The sequence below is a fragment of the Temnothorax curvispinosus genome, unplaced genomic scaffold (assembly GCF_003070985.1).
Source record: "Temnothorax curvispinosus isolate PA1 unplaced genomic scaffold, ASM307098v1 QBEX01017096.1, whole genome shotgun sequence".
Classification (NCBI taxonomy): Eukaryota; Metazoa; Arthropoda; class Insecta; order Hymenoptera; family Formicidae; genus Temnothorax; species Temnothorax curvispinosus.
Genome location: NW_020226876.1, coordinates 1 through 17,952, shown reverse-complemented (window position 1 = coordinate 17,952; position 17,952 = coordinate 1). Strand labels below are relative to the sequence as shown.

The window sequence follows — 17,952 nt, the reverse complement described above, 5'->3', positions numbered from 1 at the left end:
TATAGATCTCCGTTTATTCGGAATTAATCTTGTGCATTCTGGACACGCCTTTTCTTTTTGTAGTCGTTCGTATTTAAGATTATATTGTCATAATAATCATCTTGCAATTCCAAATATTTGTAATAACCAAGGATAATTATTATTATTATTATCTCCGCTATATTAATATATTATTTAAATGTATTTGTACAAAATTGTATTATGTTTAATAATGATTCATAGAGAATATATGCATTTGAAAATGAAAGGTGTGTTTTCCTCACAACGGTATATCGCTCTTTATTAAGTTTTATTCAATAGTAACGCGTTATATAACACAACAGAATTTATCAGAGATCTATGTGTAATATTTCCTGCACCCCTATTACTGGTTGAAAGTAAATCGTTAAATAGTACGTGACTGCACCTTTTACGATAATCTGTATAATACCCACATAGATCAGTTTGATAATTCATTCGGTGACCTACTTTTTTTTGTATTATTTTATTATTCTTAAACCAAAAAAGATTAAAAATTCGCTATCTTTATTAATTGAATTCATTGTCATTTAATATAAAATAAATTATTGTAACATTATCATAACACATACTTTTTCATCAGTTCAATTTTTATTTTTGTTTTTACTATAGAGTTTAGCAATTGTATTATTTAAAGATGCAATTAGCAGTCAAAAAATTTCTATATAATTGCAAAGGATGTTAGCACATTATTTTTGACGTCGTCTATCGAGTAAGTAGGTCACATCTTTTATATTTGACCAGTTAAACGGATCGTCCTTCGCGCACACACGTACATACTATAAAATTATAATTAGATTATTTAAACGTGAAATTATCAATATTAATATTGCATCCCGCTTATTTCAAATTTCGCCTCTATCGGATAAATTCTTTTGTACTCATCCGATTAATCATTTTCTCGTTTCATAACAATATAATACAGTTACAATTATATTATTCGAACAAGAATTTTTATGTTTAATTATATAAAAAAAAAAAAATTATCGATTTAATTTGTTTTATAAGCGGATAAAAATTTTGTGATCTTTTTCCGTTATTACCACCTAAATATTTTATTTTTTTGGAAATCCCTACTCTCTTTAAACGCACGCCGATGCATGACGCGTTGCTATTATATTGCGCCTTCGCAAAAATTGGTCGTATGACAAAAGATAATACGCTATTAGCGTCATATCTGCATCTGAACGTTCCCCATAAACCCGGGAAATACTAGCACATCCTGTATACATGAACGCGCTCGTGTTAAAAAATCGTTCAATAGACAGCGAGCCACCGGACAGTAACAACGACTCGTCGTCATGCGGTTCTACGTGTTGCTGGTGAACATAGTTGCTGTCGCGGTGACGATGATCAGCGTCGCGATCACCTCCGAAAAAGTGAATCGCGGACTCGATCAGATCGAAAGACCGTTTCGAGTTCATAGTATAGTCACTCCTCAAAATCGGAACGTGGAGCCATTTACTGATTCATCGTCTATATTCTTTTTGCATCTGCTCAAGTATAAACCGCGGTATCAGAAGCTAGATAAGATCCCTACTACTACTGCCGCTGCGACAACCAGAGCTTGCATCTGCGTACCTTTTTATTTATGCGACAGTAATCAGACAATCATCACCGATGGGAGCGGAGTAATCGACGAGCGGTGAGTTCATCATCAAAGTTCAAAATTCTTAATTAATCTATAATTACTTGCCGCTAGAGAGAGAAAGAGAGCATCCAGGTTTTAATTAACTTTAATCTAGTTCAGTTGATCTATACCAAATTTTAATTTAATTTTATAACTATCGTAATTTTAATTTTATTTATTTTACCTATTTTACCTTCATTCGCCTTTACCCTATCGAGTTTTAGTTTTACTTTATTTAGTCTTAAATTCTGATTTATTTTTACTTCTCTTTTTAAGTTATAAATTTTAAGTATTATATTAAGTATTACATTTAGTTCGCTAGCTAAATTAAGTTTCAAGTTAGTCGACATTGGGTGCGTTCAGCCGATACTCCGCTAGCCTAGCAATCGTGATTTACCCAATGGATTAAAAGGAGAGGAAACGAGCGACTGCTCACGATTGCTAGGCTAGCGGAGTATCGGCTGAACGCACCCATTGATAAAATCAAAAGTGTTTAATAATATAGAAATAAAATAACTGTGCAGTGCTGGAATATGTCCTGGGGAATTGGATGTCTGCTGCTACCCGCGAAGAACTACACCAATGCCTACGACACCTCCAACTACACCACCAATAGTAACATTTCCAACTACACCACCGACAGTAACATTTCCAACTACACCACCGACAGTAACATTTCCAAATCCTCCCACGACCGTATTTCCGAACTGTATCTGCGTAGTGACATCGCTATGCGATCCTAACGGAATAGTCACCATACCTGGCGAGGGTATAATAAATCCGCGGTACGGATTGTGCCCCGGCAACCTGGTCTGCTGTAGGATATTGGTGACCACGACGCAGCCACCGACGAATCCTCCGACCACGATGACCACGGTACCACCCACGGTGGCCACGACTGCACCACCTGGACAGACACAACTATGCTTCGTATGCGGCGGTGTCACTCAATGTTTCACCTGCGTGACTGTCATTACACCCGGCGGTGGTGGCATGATAGATCCCAGATTCTCTCAGATTTTGTCAGACGGAAATGTCTGCGCGGCGATGAGCATACCGTCCTGTCAAAACACGGCATCAGACACGCCGATTACGAACCTGGGCCCGTTAAAGAACGCGGGTACATCGCAGGAATGTTACTGCGTGAAGACCTGGTTATGCTCTGAAGGAAACACGGTCAGTTTGGACGGTCTTGGCATAATTGACTCGAGATTCACGACGTGCTCGTCGGCAGATCAAGTGTGCTGTCGGCTCGCAGGGATCGATCTTCAGGGTCTTCGCAACGCTGGCACAACTCTCGTGTCCTCGTCCGGAAGTCCCGACGCGAACATACCATCCAATCGTTCGTCCTCGCAGATCGCTTGTGGTATACGGGACAATAGTTACGCGCCGCGTAAGTATAAGCCGTAGTCGTTATATTCGTGTCAACGACGTAGCGCGTAGTCTAGGTGAAGTATAAATTCAGAACGGTATATTAATTCAGGCTACTATAGGCTGTTGCTCGAACAATAATGATAGCAATCACTTACAGCGCAGCCTTTTCCCCCTAACTCCGAGAAAACCTATTTCGCTGAATTCCCATGGATGGTCGCGCTTCTCCTAAAGTCCGCGACCGGCGGTCCTTACGTTTTTCACTGCGGTGCTTCAGTGATCAGTAACGGTGCCGTCCTCACTGCCGCCCATTGCGTTGTGAAGTACGTGTAGAAAGACGCAAGAAGCAATTTTTCAAAACATCTCTGGCAATTTCGTTGGTTCTAATCGGTTCATTTTTTCTTCGTCTTAATTTTCCGATAGCCAAAAGCCCGAGAATTTAATTGCACGCTTCGGACAATGGAACTTGGGAAACAATACACAACCATTGCCTACTCAAGACGCGCAAATCTTCACAATAGTTGTGCATCCGTCGTATTTTAGCGACGGACTTTTTCACGATGTGGCTGTCCTCGTTTTGGCAGAACCAGTCACTTATAGCGCGAACCTCCTGCCGATTTGCCTTCCCAAACAAGGTATGGCCTTCTTGGCCGGGACCAGATGCTACGGAATAGGATGGGGCAGCGATTCGTTCGGTGAGCCTCGAATTGAGATTACAGATTTCTACTTATCATTTCTTTCGGCTTATCAAAAACAAGTATTCATTCACATATCACAATTCCCAATCACGTTCAGGACCGGAAGGAAAATATCATGCCGAACTTCGAAAGGTGAGTCTACCTATCATCGATCGAGGGGATTGTCAGACGCGTTTACGAAGCACGAAATTGGGTCAATACTTTGAACTGCATGGATCGTTTATTTGCGCCGGCGGCGAAACAAATAGAGACACGTGCCGTGGCGACGGTGGTGGACCATTGATTTGTCAAGCCGCTACGGGACAATTCTTTCAGGTGAGCTTGATTATAATAAAAATAATATCTTACACATTAAGAAAGAGTTCAGCAATGAACAAAGCGAAATGGACAGATTTAATAATCTCTTTAATTCTTTTTCAAATTTTTTGCCTATTTTAAGCATCCGCGTGACTTACATTGTCATACTAATTATGCTCTTTTAATCAGTAAGATTTTATTATTGTTTTTTAAATTCTTGTTTATTTATACAATCTATTATTAATTTCATTTCCTATTTTAATTACAGTGCAAATTAAATTGAGCTAAGATCGCAGGCATTTTTGTTACTGAATTTTTATATTACTGAACAAAAGAAATAGACTTGAATAAATTCGTATTTTAGGCTGGTATTGTATCATGGGGCATTGGTTGCGGAGCTTCTAATGTACCTGCAGTATACGCCAGCGTATCGCAACATAGTCAATGGATAGATCAACAGTTCGCGACTTATGGCGTATAATGATGTGTGTCGTGTGTAGTTTATTTAGTGATTTCTAATGCAACGATTGCGATTACGTGCCGTTTACGTATGCTAATATCACTCGCATAACTTATGACAATTATTTATAATAATAAAGTGCAATGATATTTTATATTAACTTTATATACTTTAATTATCTTAATTCGCTCGAGCATCTGTATTTTGTTCAATCTTCTGATCATACAGCGAGTAATCAATGCGTCATAAACACATTCTCCGAGAACGAATATCTGAATAGATTTGTTTTAGTTAATACGATAGCTGTGTAACACAAAGCTTATCGCGGCACGACGAGCGTGGGAAAGAAGCTCGGAGGTCAAGCGTATATCGTTGTTCTAGTTTCAGAGCAAAATATTTCTCGTATGTATTTTGAATTATACGACAAATTGTCATTCGCTACAAAGTTGAGCACGATTTATTGATACAACGAGACCAATCTACAGATCCAAAGAAAATTGCCCTAGGAAAATCTATGAAACATGGCAAACGTTCGTACTTGCACGACTATATTATCTGGATATGAATAATAAAAAAATTCACAAAAAAGGCTTCTACCGTGACAATGTTATACACATTGCCGTGACCAGGATTCGAACCTGGGTTACTACGGCCACAACGTAGGGTCCTAACCACTAGACGATCACGGCTATTGGAAGAATCGAATGGAGTGTCGGAAACTGAGCACAATGTTTGCGCCGATAAATAAACAAATTTTTCAGTAATTAAATATATACTTTGATTAAGACGACTGTAATAAACAATATAGCAAATTACTTATAATAAGATAATTGTATATGTACTATATGTAGCGAAGATAATTACAGAATTTTGCGAAAAGTTAATATTTTTTTATGATATATTTAAAATATATTAAATATCTCTTTCTTTCTATCATATATTCGATATACAAATTCAAGAAATTCTGAAAGTAAATAGTTGACAGTTGACGGTGGCTGATAGCTATTCTCTACAAAACACGAATATCTGAATAAAAGATCGATAAATTATTTTATAAAGAAAAACGTTTTTTAAGCACATAATTTCGCGTGGTTATAATTTTTAAACGCACAATTTGATGTTACTACGAAAATTAATAAAAAAAAAAAACTTCCACCGTGACAATGTTATTCACATTGCCGTGACCAGGATTCGAACCTGGGTTACTACGGCCACAACGTAGGGTCCTAACCACTAGACGATCACGGCTATTGGAAGAACTGATTCCAGAACTGGAGAATCGAGTAGAAGACTTTCACCGACCTAATATTTTTCCAATAATTAAATATATACTTCGTTAAATACGGTTATACAATAAATCATGCAATATATTAAATTACTTTATACTAAAATAATTGCGTATATTGAAAATAATGTAAGACTTTTGTTATAGAAATTAATATTTCCTTCGCATAAATATATAACATTTTTTTTAAAAACGTTACATATTTATGCATTAAATTGAAAAAAAAAAAGTATTTATAGTAATTATTATATTTTGCATATTTGCGCTTTTCACAGCGCAATTTCACCGAGTTCAAAGTCTTTGATGATAACATGATAACAATATTTATGCAAAGCATAGTGCAACGTTTATCGCATCAAATATTGAACTTTGCTTATCACATACAGTTCCATTTTATTTATCTTTGGGAATTAAATTTTGATCAAATCGGAACAATCAATCTGTGTTACGTTTTTAAAACAAATCGAAAGAGACACTCAATCTTAGATTAAGCATTGCTTCAGTATTGTAAAATTGAATTATATATGTATTTAAGAATACTTCATTCTACAAAGGGTTTTATCGACTTTTTACGTAAAGATGCACACATGGAAAATAGTTGTTAATGATGTAGCCTTATTGCATTTTTGACGAAAAGAGACAACCGTTTCGTTGTTAAGCTATGTATTCATGACTTCCTGCTAACAATTATTATTATTACAGTGATGGTATCTTTTGGATGACTACAAAATATTTTAACGTTCGCTACTCCTTCCGCGTTCTGGTCGTACTCACTACTGTATATAATACATAAATAGCAGCTTCGTCATTTTCTTTCATGAAAGAGTTATAAGAGAAACGAATTGTTTTTTGATTGCGCAACCAAACTCAAATATTACGAATCTTCGATTTCGCGAATATTATCCTATGAATATTTTTAACTCATCTGTATTTTTGCAAAGTGTTCGCAATCGAGCTGATAAATATTCTCGCGTTCGGTAAAATGAGGATGGTAAGTGGCATTTCCGATCAGATATAATGTCAAATGAAACGCTGTTGCAACACTTGCGGACAATACCCGATGATTACGTGTCATCCGAATCGTGTGCAACCAAACGGTACGACAATCTCGATAATCTCTCTCTTTTTAACGACGTGCGTCATTTATGACGTTTAGGTAGCACGTATTGCCGACTAAATCCAGTTTTTTTACACGCTTTTCCTCTATCGAGGCATTAAACGAATCGGGGTAGAAATTGTCTGCATTATACTTCCCACATTTCTACTAGCTTTAAGAAAACTTAAACGGCGAACTATTACGATATACGGATATTATATACGTATTATTAGTATAAAAAGAGAAATAGAATGACGTAAATCAATTTTCATATTAATATAAATATCAGTGACCTGCAATGACTTTTTTCATAATTTTTCAGTTTAGATTAAAATCCGCAAATTTATCGTCGTTGTCTCTCTCTTTTTTTGTAGCAAACTGCACGAAGGAAAATTGAAATATCATAGCAAAAACGAGATGTCCGTTGTCATGTTTACAATGCCTTCTAAAGAATGATCAGGCTCACACACCTACTTGACCTTAACACAAAAAATTTGTGAATTCCAAACTTTTTACGAAACGGATTATATAAGATAAGATAAGCTCGCAACCGTCCACTAAGAACTTATAAGCTGAAAGACCATTAATTTATCATGTATATCCGCTCGCATTGGCCTCGATTTGAAATTATAGTTAAATAAACTGTTGGCTCTTATGGTTTGTAAGGATCTGGACAAAGATCAGAACTGACATCAGATCGTCTTTCAAAAAACTCATTTACCCAATTCGAAAAGTTTCTTGCTGCGGAACATATCAGTAAGGATTCGCTTGGTCATTATTGACCTACGGTCAGTTGGGTCAATAGTATATACATATATATTCTTTCAAAGAATTTCTTTCGTATGTTGTATGCGTCACGAGAAAGGGGAATTTTGCATCAAGGGAACGCGTGAGTTTCTCTACTTAAAACTTCCAGGAAAATCACGTCGATCCTCAGGGTCAATGTAGGTGGGAAATGCCGGTTCTCCAAGTTCTCGGTGTAGTAATGACACAGAAGGAAAGTGGGGAGAATTCATGATAAACGTGCTCGGAGTAGGGATCCTATGTGTATGTACAGAGGACATCACGATTCTACACTCGGGCATCGCTCCTTCGAGTGTAAGGTGTCGTTCGCTGTTCGTCGTGTTTCGGTGTTTCCTTCTGGTGAGTGACCATGCCAAATTTAACTAGGATTTAAATAGATTTACTTTGTTCGAGTGTTTTTTGAATAATAATCAATAAAGTTTGTCATTTGTTCGCTTATTCGAGAAAGAGAGAGAGAGAGAGAGAGAAAGGGAAATCGGAGTTTGAATATTATGTTGTATGATTTTTTTTTACGTGACCTTGGCAATCTCAATTTCAACGAAAAATTTTCATTATTTAATAATAACAATAATGCCGATTTATTTGTTTGCTTTAATATTCGTATATTTGCAGATCGCGTTTATCACATTAATTTATATAATCATATAGTAGTGATTATATATTATGTATAATTTCGATATGTAAAATTATGCTATGATAAATTAATTCCTTCGCAATTCCTTGATGCAAAATTTTTGCAATTCCTTTCTGAATATAAATAGCCCGACGATAATACCGGTTTAACGAAATATGTTAATTTATTAGTTTGTGATCATCCGACGCCGCAAGATCAGTGGCAAGTAGTTTTAAATAAGTGAAGATCTTACGACTGAAACTGTTACACAATGTGCTGTTTGACGCATCAGTTATCAAATAAATGGGATTCACGTGGTAAGAAAACATCGAATACTCGGAATAAATAGCAAAACATTCTAGTCTCGCGCTACGTCTTTATCATCGGAGCGTGCGTTATGCGCACAAATAAAATTAAGAAAATATTTTTGTATGATGACACATATATCCGTGCGCATCTTCATTAGACGCGGCGCGGAAGCACCTCGAAGATAATGCTGATTATCAGATAACATCAGATGTTCTGGATAATTATGTGATCAAACTATTGCGTGTATTTCGTAGTTTTCAGAAAAGATTACAAGTATCCTGTCTGAAAAAGGATCGAATGCCGTCTCTCGGATTTAACATTGTATTGGAAGTTTGAAATAGTTTTACTGTTACTGTTATAAGAATATCTTAGATGTGGGATATTAAATTTTTCCCGTGCATTAATATTTTTTATGAAACTTATAATGTTTTACAGAACAGATAAAAAAAGGAATATTTATTTTGAAGTAATTAATGCATGAGAACCGTTAATGTACCATTATTTGTTTACAGTTATAATTTATTCGTTACAGTTATAATTACAGAAATTCCAACATTCCGACTTTAGTTAGATATTTAGATTTTTTCTGTGCGGCCTATACTTCAAATTCGACCTAAATTATTTAGGCCGTCTGTTGATAGGCGACGGGACCTGGCTTCAGGTCAGGCCGCGTATTTTGGCCGTTATCATTTGCGATGTAAACGCGCGATCACGCGCGACGCGTCCTAAAAGCTCTTATTTGCTTCGGATTCGCTGCAATTCAGGGCGCTTCCAAATACGATCCCGTCAATTTTTAGGTCTCTTTCGGTGTAAACGAATGATGACTTAGAAATAGGTCAGGCCGCGATCAGGTCGCTGGGTGTAAACGTATAGCCATTATGCTTATCAGGAATTACTAGTATTGTGGAACGCATAAATGTAATCTCATATTCTGATAACTCGGAATTCCGAGAAAATTGCATAGTTTACCAAATCACATAGAAAAAATACTTATTATTACTGGTATTCTTATTTCTTTATTAATCTGTAATTATTATAACTTTTCGAAATCTATAATAATCTTTTTTATTTCAATATAAAAGGTTTTTATTTGGAGACCAATTCGATTGTAATAAAATAAAGTATAAAACAACAAGCCTGTTCTATATTGCTGTAATATTCGAGACTCTCTCTCTCTCTCTCTCTCTTTCTCTCTCTATTTCCACACGTAAATTTAATATACCTCTATCTGTTAGTGCATCACGTAAACATGTTATCTATATATTCAAGCATTCTCTTATTCAATAATGCTTCTCGATGATAGCCGAGAATTGCCGAAGACTAAAACGCTTCACGTTAATGATCGCACGAAAGACAATATCATCAAAGATCTCACGAGCTACTTAGTTTGCACTCATCACTTCCTTCGATTTTCTAACTTAAAGCGCACCGCTATATCATCGCTATTTATAGCTTCGAAAAAAAAAAGATATTTCTTCTTTATGATTGCCATTGCGAGGAGTTTTCGTAAAATCAGCCATGATCCGTTCCGCAACGTTCCCACCGATATATACGTTATACCACTTTTCGTATTTGCTTCAGGTAGACCAGACTTGACGCAAACCATGTGGCAACTGGTTTCCGCATTGACCTTGGTTGGCGTGACTTTGGTGACGGCATTGCCCGCGGCGCAACAAAACGACGGTAACCTCGACGATCTCATCGCCCAGGCATTCCCCAATGCTAAGACGACACCTCCACCTCCGTCAGTGCCCCAGATAGGTGGCGATCTCGATAGTCTTATTCAAGACGTTTTCAAGACCGGAAATGTTAGCACCACTACCCCCAGAAATGTTATCCTCGGCATAGAGAATAAAACACCCTCGAAACCTGACGACTGCGAATGCGTGCCTTACTATCAATGCAAGGAAGGCAAGATCGTGGAGAATGGGGTCGGCATCATCGATATCAGGTCCGATTTTGGTGATAAGGATGAGAAGCGCCCGGGGTGAGTTTATTGACCAAAGATCGGAGAGTCTCGACCGGTTTTCTCACCGGATAGCGATGGACTATGGCATGCCGCGAAATTTTCGTTCGCAACAGATACGGACGACTAACGCTCCCGTTGGTATCGTAAAATCGAGATTGAAAAACTTTAACCACGACTGGTCTCGGTAGAGTTAGATATACGACGATAACTTAGTAGCTTTTTCCCACTGAATTGTGCAAGAAACTACTCACATGATCATCTCCTCGTTTTCAACTAAATTACTAAATTGGTACTGGTATCCCATGCACGGCTCTATTTTTTATTACCAAGATGTGCGTAGTAATAATATAATCTCGCATATATTTTAGATTTTAAAGTTAAATATACTCGCACATCCTTTCTGATTTATTTATAATTATTTGTTTTTTTTATAGTGTAATAATATTCTTTTTAATAGTTTGATAAAACGAATAAGGTATTTTTTTTGCAATGTAAATTATTGTTTGTAATGTAAAGATGTTTTTTAGAGAATAGTTCTTAAAAGTGCAAAACATTCAGCTACAAAAATTTTCTGTGCGAATTGAAAGATATAAAATTTTGATACTATTTACTCCTTCCTTCAAGTCCTCCTAATGTACAATAAATAATATCGTTGAATATGGTTATGGCATGGTAGTTACAAGTAGTTTGAACCGTATATAGAAAGTGAGTGTGTTAGAAGGAAAGCGGAAGTGTCGATGTTGCTAAATCAGGAATGGTTTGAAATTTTTTTTGTTATCCGATTGTCGACTCTGGACACAATATTGCGCACTCATAAATGACGTAATTAAATAAAATTCCGTATAGCAGTTGACGCTTATTGAGAATATTGTGTTATTATAATATTCGAAAAAGTGACGTTCTAATTGATGCAATAGTGAAATATTTTGATCGTTGCAATTGAAATTGTAGATCAAGTTGGAAAATTGAAACTGAAATATAACTGAAACACCCGGAACGTATATCACGATCAAAACGGATCAAAATTAATTACTTCGGAATTAGAAGTCTGCACAATTTGCGATTAATTTTTGTTAAAAGTACTCTTAATGCATGGCTGAATTTGTATATACATCTATACATATATATAGATATTTTTATCTTGTTAAGTTAGATTAAATTTGATAAATATTCTTTGTGATAGTTTTTAATTTAGACGGTTTATTATTTTTAGCATGCCGCCTTACTATTTTCGCAGCATGAGACTATCTTTGGACAATAAAATTCCTCTGGAGTCGCCAATAAATAATATATGCTGTCTTTACTTTAAGCACAATTTCACGTAGATAATTAAACCGGAGAAGAAACAATTGTCGGAAATTATAATTACTTTTTTCTTAATGATTACTTAATGATCTAAATCATTTATGATTATATTCTACTTTAATTTTGACTGAAGAAGAAAAACTTTTCGTATTTTAAATGTACTCTTTCTCAATATTTAACAGATTAAAAAAAATAATTTAACATTGCTAGAAAAACGTTGCTCTTAAAATGTTATCAAAATTAAAAATTGAAAAATTTAAAGTACAAGCTGTAAAATCTATTTTAATCTTTCTCGGATATTTTTCAAATCTCTTTTTTATTAATATGTTATCTATATGCGAATAAACGATCGGATCTATTTGCATAAAATTAATTAGGATAATAGGTCCTCACGTTTTCACGATCACATTGTGGAATATTTAGAGGTCTTGGACCATGCGACAACTACTTGGATGTTTGCTGCAAAGCGCCGGATCTCCTGCCACCAGTCACACCTCCACCGACCAGTAGTAGAACCGGATGTGGACAGCGACATCCTGAAGGAGTCGGTTTCAGGATCACCGGCCAAACCGATAATGAGGCCCAGTTCGGCGAGTTTCCGTGGATGGTGGCTATTTTGAAGGAAGAGGCTATTGGCGCTAACGGCCAGAAATTGAATGTTTATCAATGCGGCGGAGCTCTTATCCACAGACAAGCCGTTCTCACTGCGGCTCACTGCGTCAACGGGTCAGTAGTCTTGCCGTGAATATCTTTGCAATAACAAATAGTATTTTTACAGATATTCGATAACCTTGATTAATAAAACTTAATTAGATGACCTTAGATATTTCAAGTATATTCAAGTATCAAAGAATATGGATAAATAACTCTCGCTCATGCCATGGTGCGCTACATTCGAACGTGGGAATAGACACTATTTTGCATCCATATCTGTTTCTGTTACGCCCGTCACTCGTTATTTCTCTAATTTATTAACAATACATTCCGATCAATAGGAAGCAACCACAGGAGCTGAAGGTTCGCGCGGGAGAATGGGACACACAGACGAAGAATGAGATCTATCCGCATCAAGATCGGGACGTCGAGAGGGTCGTGGCTCACGAGGGCTTCCATTCGGGTGCGCTCTACAATGATTACGCTATCCTGATCCTGAAGACCCCGATCGAGTACGCGGAAAATGTTGATATCGTGTGTCTACCGGAAATAAACGCGAACTTCGACGGATCCAGATGCTTCGCCAGCGGATGGGGAAAAGACGTATTCGGTACGTCATTTATATATGCACTGAGAAAAAGGTTTCTTTATGCCAATTAAATATATTTGGTTGACACTTTTCTAAAATATTTATTTCAAGCAAACGAATTATATTTAATATAAATGAATGTTTTGTTGGTATTGCTAATTTACTTTATCATTCATATTTGTGTCAACTCGGCGATATAGTTGACATGATTTATTTCATACAAAATGTGTGTATGAAGGCTTCAAGATATTACATTCAGTTGTGACCTGAATGTATAGTATCTTGAAGGGATATATATATATATATATATATATATATAATTACAAACGTCGACGCGGATTTCCAGGAAAATGAAATTATTTACTATTAAAAAATATTTAATTGATGCAAAAAGATATTATTTTGTGCCAGATTCGAATTCCTTACCTAATAATAAATCTTTCGTTAATGTAACAAAATATACTTTTATGCCAAAATCATATTCCTTAACTATTAAGAAATATTCAATTGATGCAAAAAGATATTCGTTCGTGCCAAAATCAGATTCATTAACTATTAAAGTACATTAATTTGGGGCAACAGAATATTCACTATTATCACAAACCAACGATTGCATTGATTCAACAAAATATTCGATTCGCCGTATCCAACCATGCCATTTACTATCTGTTAACGAGCCTTATTTGGTCCAAAGAAACCTTTTTCTCAGTGTGTTTTCAGTGTACGAAAAAATGAATATCGATCGATTGAATCTTTCCGCAATAGCTCTAACTTTAATATATTATTGGAGTTAGCTGTTTGGTTTGCAACGATCGACTAATAATGGATTTAGATCGACCTGAATATGCAACCGGCATAATAATTTTATATTTAATTACAGGTAAAGAGGGACGTTACCAAGTGATCTTAAAGAGGGTGGAACTTCCTATAGTACATCGTGATAGGTGTCAAGACATTATGCGTACCACCAGATTGGGAAAATACTTTGTTCTAGACAGAAGTTTCATCTGTGCGGGTGGGGAACTAGGAAAAGATACCTGCAAGGTAAACTTGAGATGTCTTCCACGGAAATTCTTTTAACTCCGGAGATTCTATAAAATTCATATCTTATCTGCATCTACATATAGTACAGCATTTTGATACAAAAGGAGAATACAAAAATTCTAGAGACTTTAACGATTTCTTCGAATAAAAAAAATCTAAATTCAGGAAATCTATTTTTAGAAAATCCGAAAATTCAGAGCCGAATGTTTTCTAACTCTTTCTTGCGCTCAATATAATTATACTTTGCAAAAAGAAGAGCATAAACTGGAATAACAATTATCTAGGAATTGGTGCTAAATTATTCAAGATAAGCGCGGCTTTTTCCCGAGAATTTTGTGCAAAGAAACTTCCTATATTCCTCTCCTCTCGATTTTGTATGCGGTCAAAGAAAAGAGTGATTTTTCAATCTTTTTATTTACAGGGCGACGGTGGAAGTCCACTCGTGTGTCCGCTACAGAATGATCCGACCAGATACGTTCAAGCTGGCATTGTAGCCTGGGGACTTGGCTGCGGCGAAAACGGAACTCCCGGCGTTTACGCTAACATAGCCCATGCCCGTCAATGGATCGACGAACAAATGGCCTTCTACAATCTGGACAATACTGTTTACCAATATCCTAACTGATTACTCTCGTCCAAAGTACTAATATGGACCACGCAAATTTTTTTATTTTTGGCATTTATTTATAAGTACTGAGTTTTTTTTACATCAAATAATTTAAATTGAGAACAATGTGATGTTAGCAAGCTATCACGTTGACGATATAGGATTCCATGAATCTCTCTAATATTAAAAAAAATCCCGCGTTATTTTATGTTCGTAGTTTGAGTTACGCGTTCGAAAGTGATTGTTGACATGTGCATGTGACGAAAAACGAATAAGACTTGTAAAAATCAATGTATGTCATTTTGTATATGACGCACAAGTGAATAATACATTTTTATTAAAAATAGGAAGACAATATTAAGTTTATTTCCTACTGAAATCTTACAAGTATGTAATGATTTTTAATTGATCAATTATTGATTTGCCGGCGGTAAATTGTAAAATACAATGCTCCCCATTCTGTTATAAAGGTAATTTATGAAAGTTCAGCTTCAAAACTTTTAGACCTAGTCGTTCTATACGTGATAAAATTAATTTGTCAAAAACATTGTCACTATAATTTAGTAAAGTTTAGTATATATGAATAAGAATGATCCATTTATAAAAAATTTTCTAATAAATTAATTGAAAGAAGTGGGTCGATTTTTGGTAATTGCAGTCACTAAAAAACATATTGGGTTTCTTTCCAAAAAGACATGTTCAGATTATTGTTTACTCAACAAAAACTCTCTCTTTAAATAATTTGCAGTCTATAATAGTGATTTGAGGTATTATTGTGAATCAAAAAACATATTGAGACCGTGTTCAGATAAACATCTTTTTTTATAATGACCCATACTATCATCTCCCAAAATATTTCCCTTTCCTGACTCATCTTGTATAGAACGGAAACTTTAAAGACTATAATGAGGAGTAGGACCGGTATACGAGCATTAATCGATGTTACAAAAATTTTTTTTAACTTGTATCAAGATTTATTAAATTGACGTTTCGTACCATACTCGGACTTCATCAGAATTGTCAATTAAGCAAATAATTAATAAACTAACATATATCGGGGTCAAATCGCAATCAATCAAACATGGAGAAGTACCGCAATCACAAAGTCAAAAAACTTAAACATTATAGAACGCTTTCTTCGCAAGTCAATCATGCTCTAGTTAAATTTCCGTTTTTATTAAGTATCATCGTCCTGTGGAGACCCATGCAAGTCCACAATTTCAAAAGGCACCATACATTTCTGGACCAACTTAGTGGCAACTGAATAAATGTATTTAGATAAGATGATATAATATCAAGTCAAAACCGAGACTTACATAAGTGTTCAGAGATGACGGGAACCATGACAGGCAATAATTATAAGGCATCGGTATAACACGTCTGATCTGCGCGATAAGATGATTCTTCGCGCAGATCAGACGTGTTATACCGATGCCTTATAATTATTGCCTGTCATGGTTCCCGTCATCTCTGAACACTTATGTAAGTCTCGGTTTTAATTTTAATTTATTTTATTGAGTCGATATTATAGCCTTTGCTTCAAACAAGCGGAAATATAATATTTTTATTAGAAACTTTAAAAAGCTGCACAAAGACTTCATTCTATACCTAAATCATTCTATATCTTACATTTTCTATCGAAAAAAATTAATTTTTTCTTTTATAATTCACATTCAATAACACAGATTGAGTAAGATCATGTAAAAAATCTGTTTCTAATATATAAACAAATAAACATATACAATTCAATCTATATATATTTAATGCACGAAACGAGAAACAATTCGATATATTTTACTAATTTGCTTTCGAACAGGTAATAAAATATAACCTGTAAAAAGAAATTGGGTTTTTTTATACATGCTAGAGAAAAATTATGTGTAAATGCAATAAAATAATTTCTTAAAAGTTTGCACACCTTGCAAAATATTTATCTTATTTATATTATAAAATATTGCGGCTAGACTGAGAAAAACAATAATAGCTAAATAATAATAAATAAAGGGTACAGGAGAAAAAACAATCAAAGTCCACTTTTTTGTCAAAATTAATCTGATCATGTTATCTTGTAGCATTTTCAAAGAACTTTTATAATTTTTATCTGTTTTGATCAAGAACAGTTACACAATTCATTGGAAATAAAGCCGAACAATGTACCGTGCTAGGGAAAAACGATCATAATCCACGCGCATGAGGAAAAACCATTAGAATCCAATAGATATCTGATGTCTTGAAACTTAAAATTGCGTTTTTATTTCGAAATTACTCCGGATGGACATTGATCGTTTTTTTTCTGTATACCCTTCAAATGATAATGTGAAACAATTCTTTTAATTTTTTAACTAAGGTTGCGGTCCATTTTGTGCTACAAATGCATCGAAGCGTTCTTTATTGTCTTTCTTCTTTCTTCTTCTTTCTTTATTGAAAGAAAGGAGAAGAAGAATGTTTCGAAGCATTTGTATAGTGTTAAGTGGACCGTAGCCAAAACAATATAATAAATATCATCGATAGTCGTGTTGCTGCAACAGGAAGCAAGAGCAACAGACACATCGGTGCGAAATTTTTTCGGTGTAAAAACAATTTTTTTTAAATATTTATTTTTAAAATACCACGATGTAAAAATTATGCACCGCATATTTTAACATTTTAGCGCGGAATCTAAAGTTATCAGTCACATTTTTTCTGCGTAAGAAATACTTAATACAATACAATAAACTTGATTTATACTGCCTATTAATCCTAGATTCTGGAAAACACTAATAAAAATATTAATAAATATGCATGCGCATATGTTTTTAATCTTCAACCAAGATTAATGGTCAACCTTTTCTTTCGATCTTATATCTTGCATATATATATATATATATATATATATATATATATATATCTTATGTTATGAAATATTTTTTTTATCAAGGAAGATCTATATAAATGCATTGGCGATGCATTGGCAATCTAGTGTCTCAAGTATCGCAACTGTGAAACCAATGGCTCGGCTAAGCTACATCGTGTTAATTATTGCCACGAACGCACTGATATGCGTTCTCGCAGAAGAGCTTTATCCTAATCGATATGATCATCTCGATGTGCGAGCTCTTCTCCAAAACGACACTCTGCGAGAAGACTATTACAAATGTTTTATGGAATTAGCACCGTGCACGACATTAGCACAGCAGAGATTAACAGGTATAGCTATATATTAC

General features: G+C 35.1%; 3 protein-coding genes and 2 non-coding genes across 7 annotated transcripts; 3 read left to right on the top strand and 2 right to left on the bottom strand.

Moving 5' to 3' along the window:
- The first annotated feature begins 241 nt into the window (after nt 1-241).
- On the top strand, nt 242-5,256 carry LOC112467243 (phenoloxidase-activating factor 2-like). The gene is given in 8 exon segments (XM_025035777.1): nt 242-248; nt 1,235-1,305; nt 1,308-1,663; nt 2,173-3,041; nt 3,180-3,342; nt 3,443-3,714; nt 3,815-4,032; nt 4,379-5,256. Coding segments are annotated over 8 exon segments (2,073 nt in total). The 3' UTR covers nt 4,496-5,256.
- On the bottom strand, nt 5,092-5,163 carry Trnah-gug. Its single transcript has one exon. It is a non-coding gene; the product is annotated as a tRNA-His (tRNA).
- A 394-nt stretch (nt 5,257-5,650) lies between the features above and the next one.
- On the bottom strand, nt 5,651-5,722 carry Trnah-gug. Its single transcript has one exon. It is a non-coding gene; the product is annotated as a tRNA-His (tRNA).
- A 2,167-nt stretch (nt 5,723-7,889) lies between these two features.
- Nucleotides 7,890-15,095, top strand: LOC112467240 (phenoloxidase-activating factor 2-like). Of its 3 annotated transcripts, none has more exons than XM_025035772.1 (6): nt 7,890-7,998; nt 10,163-10,532; nt 12,279-12,581; nt 12,851-13,119; nt 13,979-14,142; nt 14,564-15,095. In XM_025035772.1, exons 1-6 carry the CDS (start codon nt 7,899-7,901, stop codon nt 14,765-14,767), a joined length of 1,410 nt encoding a protein of 469 aa, XP_024891540.1. In that variant the 5' UTR covers nt 7,890-7,898; the 3' UTR covers nt 14,768-15,095. The 3 variants fall into 3 exon arrangements, with proteins under 3 accessions (XP_024891540.1, XP_024891539.1, XP_024891542.1); XM_025035771.1 differs by having other exon boundaries at nt 10,163-10,568; XM_025035774.1 differs by having other exon boundaries at nt 7,895-7,998; nt 10,167-10,568.
- Nucleotides 15,096-16,163: 1,068 nt separating this feature from the next.
- LOC112467241 lies at nt 16,164-17,946 on the top strand (the record flags this gene model as incomplete). Its single annotated transcript, XM_025035775.1, has 2 exons — nt 16,164-16,231; nt 17,671-17,946. Coding segments are annotated over exons 1-2 (327 nt in total), but the record flags the coding sequence as incomplete, so codon positions are not given.
- Between the last annotated feature and the right edge of the window lie 6 nt (nt 17,947-17,952).